The sequence below is a fragment of the Vespa velutina genome, chromosome 9 (genome assembly GCF_912470025.1).
Source record: "Vespa velutina chromosome 9, iVesVel2.1, whole genome shotgun sequence".
In the NCBI taxonomy this organism is placed as follows: Eukaryota; Metazoa; Arthropoda; class Insecta; order Hymenoptera; family Vespidae; genus Vespa; species Vespa velutina.
Window position 1 is genome coordinate 7218372 of NC_062196.1, and position 7500 is coordinate 7225871.

The 7500-nt window shown below is 30.6% G+C and overlaps 3 protein-coding genes across 3 annotated transcripts in view; 1 reads left to right on the plus strand and 2 right to left on the minus strand.

The window, feature by feature from the left end:
- LOC124951740 (mucin-21-like) overlaps positions 1–712 on the minus strand; it is a 3112-nt gene extending 2400 nt beyond the window's left edge. Inside the window, exon 1 of the mRNA XM_047500550.1 lies at positions 1–712. Within this exon, the coding sequence (XP_047356506.1) occupies positions 1–363 (363 nt within the window). The 5' untranslated portion in view covers positions 364–712.
- A 1736-nt stretch (positions 713–2448) lies between these two features.
- Positions 2449–7313, minus strand: LOC124951530 (serine/threonine-protein kinase mos). Its single transcript, XM_047500057.1, has 4 exons — positions 5786–7313; positions 5494–5687; positions 5031–5416; positions 2449–4930 (listed from the first exon to the last, which is right to left on the minus strand). Exons 1-4 carry the CDS (start codon positions 5872–5874, stop codon positions 4616–4618), a joined length of 984 nt encoding a protein of 327 aa, XP_047356013.1. The 5' UTR covers positions 5875–7313; the 3' UTR covers positions 2449–4615.
- On the plus strand, positions 3841–4632 carry LOC124951531 (U6 snRNA-associated Sm-like protein LSm5). Its single transcript, XM_047500058.1, has 3 exons — positions 3841–4029; positions 4178–4374; positions 4451–4632. The coding sequence occupies exons 1-3, from the start codon at positions 3984–3986 to the stop codon at positions 4481–4483; spliced, it is 276 nt and encodes a 91-aa protein (XP_047356014.1). The 5' UTR covers positions 3841–3983; the 3' UTR covers positions 4484–4632.
- Positions 7314–7500: the final 187 nt, after the last annotated feature.

Genomic DNA, 7500 nt, shown 5'->3' on the forward strand with positions numbered 1-7500 from the left:
CGTTGATCTATTGTCATTGTTTTTATTAGGTGTCTTAGTGGATGACGATGACGATGACGATGGCGATGACGATGTAGTTGAGGAGGATGGTGGTAACCTTCTGGTGGTATCGGCAATGGCGGCTGCGGCAGCTGCGGCCGCGGCCGCGGCAACTACAACACGATGACGATGACGATCGGTTGACTCGTGTAATGCACTGGCAGCTATCAAATCATCCTCGGAAGCGGTGCTAGGTAATAAACCGATGGTTGGACTCGTCGATCTTGAATTTGGTATAGCACCAAGGAGATCCTCGCTCTTGGAATGTCTCATCTCTGGTACAACACCGTAAGAAACACCACCACCGGTACTAGTTTTCGCCATGGTATTCTTCCTCTTCCTTCTCTTCCACCACCTCTTATTCTTTCTTCCGCTTCCGGTAAAGTGTCTCTCCCTCCTCCTCCTCCTCCTCCTCCTCCTCTTCTTCCTCCTTTTCTTCCTTCTTTTATTCCTCCTGGTGTTATTATTTCACTTAATTCACCTTCACTACCTTTTTCACAATTAATACTAACACTAATATTATCACTACCACCAGCAATAGCAGCACAACAGCAACTATTATTATTACTACTACTGCAACTACTACTATTATCACCACTAGCAGCAACACCTTTTTCTTCTTTTTCTTCCTCTCCTTCTGCTTCTGTTTCTGCTTCTGCCTCTTCTGTTCCTCTTTTTTCTCTTTCTCTTCCTTTTTTTCCTCCTCCTCCTCCACAACCACCTCCTCCTCCTCCTCCTCCTCCTCTGGCACGACGATTCGTCGACGTTCTTGGGTAATTCCGATATCCTATCCACGACGATGCTCCCATCCGGACTTCTCTGAACACGTGTATATACTACCCTACTATTTATTGTCAACTATTCCCTCTTATACTTATGGGAACTTTCTCTATTTCTTCCCCCTCTCTCTTTCTCTTTCTTTCTCTCTCTCTCTCTTTTATTTTTCCGAAATCCTTCCGAATGACCACCCTTTGTTTATTGTCTTCCAAAAAGGTAAAAAGGGGGGACAAAGAAAAAGAAAGAGAAAGGGACGGAGAGAGAGAAAGAGAGAGAGAGAGATAAGAGAGTATAATAAATATATATAATAAAAAAAAAAGAAAATAAAGAAGAAATGTATATATACCCAGGCTTTTAAACTCTAAATATATTTTCTTACAATCAATTATATGGATGTCATTAAAAAGGTAATAAATTATCTACCTGGATTTATAATCCTCTTAATATACTCAGGTAGAAAATGTCCTGGGATTTTTCCTTTTTTTATTATATATATATATATATATATGTATGTATATATATATATATATATATTTTCTTTTCCTTTCTCTCTCTCTCCCTCCCTCTCTCTCTCTCTCTCTCTCTCTCTCTCTCTCTCTCTCTCTCTCTTTATCACTGTCTCCGTTCCTCTTTCGTATTACAGTTGAGTGGTAACAACACAGGTAACGGGCACGAAAATGTCCGTTACCTTTTCGACGAGAGAAGCATTAGGAGATCCTCCTCATTTAAAGAAAATCACGTAGGCAATCGTACACCTTTCTCGTTCGTTCCTTCCTTTCTTTCTTTTTTTTTTTATTTTTATTTTATTTTTTTTTTTTTCTTTATTTCTTTATTTCTTTCTTTCTTCCTCTTCTTTCCTCTTCTTCCGTTTCTTTTTCTCTTTCTCTTTTTACTTGTCGTTCGTGTCTTTCTCTTTGGATCACGACGAGATTGGAATTTGATTACTTTTATTCCAAATTTACATATATAAATATATATACATATATATATGTATATATATATATATATATTTCTAACAAGTTTTCACACGCTCACATAACACACGCAGGACGATGCACAATTTTGTAATGTATTTCGACGTATCGATGTATTGGCGTATTTTTTGTTCGTATACGTCGTAGAAAATTTTATTAAGTAATTAAACAATAAGAACACTGACGACAACGACGACAATAATGACGACGACGACGACGACAATGACAACGACGACGACGAAGAGAAGGATGACGGCCGAATTTCCGCCATCTTTTATCCAAACTCCTCGTAGCAGCAGCAGCAGCAGCAGCAGTAACACAGAAGTACACCTATGTAGGTATCTTTCCTCTGTTTAGTCGTATTCCTCTGTTATATGCGTGTGTGTATATATATATATATATGTATGTAATATATATGTGTGCGTGCGCGCGCCTACGCGCGTCCTCTTTTAAAAATTTCCTCAATTCCAAGAAGGTATAATGTTATTTAGATTTTATATGAAAGAAGATTTATTTAGATATTTTTTTATATTTATTTATGTATTTATTTCTTTCTTTCTTTCTTTCTTTCTTTCTTTCTTTTTATTTCTCTTTATGAAGTTTCGTAACACTTTTACTTTGCCTCTTATTTTCTTCTTCTCGCTCGTTTGATCTTTTCTTTGAGAGTTTGTACGTTTTTGTTTTTGTTTTTGCCTGTTTGTTTTTTTTTTCCTTTTTTTTTTTTCCGTGATTAAAATTATTTTCTTTGTAGATAAGAAATTGTAACGATCGGGTGAATTAATCTGCCTCCACAACGAATGATACGAAGCAAACTCTGGTTCTTTCGCAACTTTGCGAAAAAATCAAAATGATATGGAAAAAGTGTGTATGCGTATATATAAATATATATATATATATGTATGTGTATATATATATATATATATATGTATATAATTTATTTATAAAACATATTTATGAACGATTTCATGTTTCTTTCTGATTGATTTTTTCGTCGAGACATCTTATTTGATTTCGAAATTGATTCGAAATTATATCAAGAGCCTTTTAATATGGTGACGCGTAGTCGAGACCTGAGAATCTCTCGTTATGTTTTTATTAAAACGATAGAGAAATCAATAGATATTTTGATCGTAATTTATATCTTTTCTTTTGTTTATTTATTTATTTATTATTCCTTTTTCTTTTTTTTAACAATTTACTCGTCGTTAATTCTCATTAGAGTGTTTTTTTTTGTTTTTTTGTTTAATCGTATTCGAATACGCGTTATCCTCGATGCGTTAGGTTAGGTATGACGATGAACGCAATTTAGAAATATTTCGAATACGTTGATTAATCTTTGTGAGACCGCATACGTAATATTAAGATAACGAGATGATCGTATTTCGAAATTTTAAGGGGAAAGTCGAAGGTCGTTATCACTCAAACGTGTCGTCCTCGTCGTCGTCGTCGTCGTTGCCGCCGCTGCAGCGCATCACCGACTACCGATCGAACGATAAAGATTTAATTTTCGATTTAACATAAACTTAAACGAGCACGTTTTTACCACCTTAAAAATATTGTCTCTTATGATATTGTAATATTAAGATAATTTCAATATTCACTTAGTTTCGTGATAAACGCGCACACCAAGTACGACGACGGTCTTAATCCTACTGTAGCGTGTGATTTTCTGTCATTGACCAAAAGACCGCCTTTGTTTCTTTAACTCCAGTGGCGCCATCTAAGAGCACGCGGAATATTCGATTATCATTCGATTATCATTGGTCGTTCGATTGAGCGTAATGTTTTTATTAACTTTGATAAAATCTCAAATAAATATTTTCTTGTTAAAGAATGAAGATCTACAATGACGCAAAAATATATTTTCGTATCTAATTTTGAGATTGGATTTAAAATATTTTTACATATGAAATTGTTTCAATTCTTTCGATCTTCTTCACGGGATTTTTCTAAAAATGATATTCGTCATTTACACGAGAGATGGCGCAAATGAGATAACGTCGATAATGTAGTTTCTTAAGAAACAAATTTTACGATAGGACATTGAGTTTCTTCGGACGAATTTGGTAACACTGGATTGTTGTACGCTAAAAGCGCGGTATAGCAGTACGTAAATATATTTCGAGATATAAATATTATTTTTAAATTGTGATTTCTCTTTCTCTCTCTCTATCGATTAAATTATTATAAATAATGACTAGTTCGGTTAGTACAAATCCTTCTACCTTATTACCTTTAGGTAAGTGACATAATAATTTGTATGTAATATTTTTGTGGTTATATACACACATATATATTTATATATATATATATATATATATTACGTATGTACATCCATTGACTTTGTTATTTATCCTTTTTAAAAATAATTCATACGAAATTCACAGAATTGGTCGATAAATGTATTGGATCGCGAATACATATTATAATGAAAAACGATAAAGAGATCGTTGGTACTTTGTTAGGATTCGATGATTTTGTAAATATGTTATTGGAGGATGTGACGGAGAGCGAAGCAACTCCTGAAGGTCGACGAGTTACAAAATTAGATCAAATTCTTTTAAACGGTAGCAATATCACCATGGTTCGTATATAATAAAAAATAATTATTTATGTATTGATATAATCGTACAATTTAACAATTGATTTTCTTTTTACAGCTTGTGCCTGGTGGAGAGATGCCAGATACATAAAATAACGTTTCTCTTTTCACATATTTGATATATATATATATTATATGTAAACACGAAATTTATTTAATAATGTATAATAATAAGCGACGCGTATACTAACAAGTATAGAACATTATTTGATTTAAATAAAACCTATTTATTCATTAGGATATCCAGCGTATAGATCACTTTACTTGTTATTGGTCGAGCTGTAATTTTTTGAGACCACATTTCTCTATATAATGACTTGTATCGTCCTTGAAATTCATCGTTGAGATCTTCATCATAAGGTCTCTTTCCTTTTACAGATAAATAGATAATAGTATGCACGTGGAATCCTTCAAAGGGTATTTTCCTAGAAAGGATTTGCCAGGCTAAAATGCCTAAGGAATAAATATCTGCAGCAGGACTGGGAATTATTCCGCATAAAACTTCTGGTGCTGCATAACCTGGTGTACTTGTCATTATCTTTAAAAATAATGATAAATGCTTTTTGTATTAATAGAAAAATTAATAGCGTAGACATTTCTTTTCTCTTTTTTTTTTTTTTTTTTTTTTTTTTTCCTACATTAGATGCCTGTTCGGCATGTACTTTATTTATTAAGACAGAACTCCCAAAGTCTGTAAGTTTAGGCTGACCACAATTTCCAATTAAAATATTTTTTGGCTTCACATCCGCATGAACCACACCCGCATTATGACAGAATTGAAGAGCACAAGCTATATCCCTCCAAATACGAATACGTTCTCTTCTGTCTAAAGCTTTTTTTTCCAATTGATCTTGCAACGTAATACCACATAATTCCATTGTTATCAATGATAAAGCAGCACCTTCTTCTATGGTTAAAATATTAACAATATTGGTATGCCTCAATAAATAAGCATGCTTCTCCGAATTGATACTATTATAGTTATCCTTTGATTTCTTCAATATTTTTGCCGCTACTTGATTTCCTACATTATAAGTAAAATGATTGATTTCAATTCTATGATAATATAATCAATAATAAAGCAATTAAAAATAATATTACCTTTATATAATGCCTTATAGACTGTACCAAATCCTCCAGTACCTAATACAATTCGTTGTTTATTAGGTAAACCATTTAGAAGAATTTCTTTTCTGTCAGGTGTATTAACATTGAAAGGTGATAATCTATTTTTATTTTCCGGTGATTTAACATAATTATTATTTTTTATAAAACTTCTAGGTGTTAATGAATTCCTATAAATTATATTTCTTTAACAAAAAAAACAAAAAAAAAAAGTACACGTTTTCTCTAACAAAATATTTCATTTTGAATGAAGGAACGTCCGTATTACCTTAAATTTGGTACTGGTGATAAACTTTGAAATTTTGAAATTATTCGTGGCGAAGCCATATTTTTATGATTTAACGATTGAAATTTCATACATAATCAGACCCAAAGAATAATTAAAGAATACATTTTGTATGAAAAACCTTATTTTTCTTCTTTTTTTTTTTTCTCTCACTTAAACATATCTCCAAAAGTAGAGGGAAATAATGTTTACTTCTACTATTCCTTATTAAATTATAAAAGGTCATAGATTGATTTTGTTTTCTGCTTAACAACAAACGATTATGTTATATATCTGAGAAAATGTTTGGAAAAAAAAAAAAAAAAAAAAAAAAAGAGAAGATGAGACATTTAGTAAATAAGGATTTAACAACGGGAAGCAATTAAAATATGTTTTATTTTGTTCTCATTTTCTATTTTTTAAGGCGTAAACCAGCTACTAAGAGCCTATATTTCTAATTATTACTTCTTAATACTGTACGATAATTAAATTATTTACAATTTTTCTCTCTCTCTATCTCACTTCATAACAATTAATGATCGTTTTTCAATAATCTCTCTCAATATAGGTAATATCAGTGGTGTGAATACAATAACGTGTGCCAAATACTACAATAATACATAGTGTAATTTTCTACTGACGATTTTCCCTCGGTATCTGTGTGCATGTATGTATGTATGTAGAGATGTATGTATGTATGTATGTATGTATGTATGAATGTATGTATGTATGTATGTATATATATATGTAAGTATGTATGTATGTGTTACAAACTTTATATTACTAATAAGAACATGCTCGTAAAGTATCGTGAGTTATTTTTTTATTACATATATATATATATATTTTTTATAAAAGATATATATATATATCTCTTTTTTTTTTTTTTTTTTTTTTTTTAAGTTACTCTCAGTTTCTATCACAAGTATATAAGAGTCTACTATCTTATTTTCTTTGTTGTTCGTATGTCTTATTTTTTTTTCTTTTTTTATTTTTTTTTTTTTTTTTTATTCTATTTAGTAGAGAATAATAACTATAGTAAAATGATCTGAGAGATGCGCGAGGACGCATATGCATGTCTTGTTTGTGTTTGTTTGTGTGTGTGTGTGTGTGTGTATCTGTGTATTATATTCAGAAACAGCCAAAGTAAACATTTCGTTAATAACAATGTTAATATAATAATTAATAAAATATTTTGACGAAATAAAATATTTCCTTTCTCTCTCTCTTTCTCTTTCTCTCTAATATTTCTTATTAGAAAAAAAAAGGTTTTCTCCTTTCATCCATTTAGATCTTTTTATATATATCTGCCATATATTGCAAAATTGCAATATATTATAATATAGAGTCAAACTTTAATACGATTAAAAATGTAAACATTCTAATCTATAATTCTAATGTTCTGAAGAAAGTATTGATAAAATTTTCTTCTTACATTTGCATTAGACTTACTTAACTGTAAAACATTAAAACGCATGGAACTCTTGAATTATAAGAAAAAAAAAAAAAAAAATAATAATAATAATAAAAAGAAAAAATAAGAAAAAAAGAAATAAAAATAAAAAAAAAACAGAAATTAAAAAATTAAAAATAAAAGAAGAAAAATAATTGATTATATATTCTTATTTCGATAATTAATTCCTAATGAATAAATTCGTAAGAGAAAATAATAATAATATTAATAACAATAATAATAATAATAATAATGATAATGATGA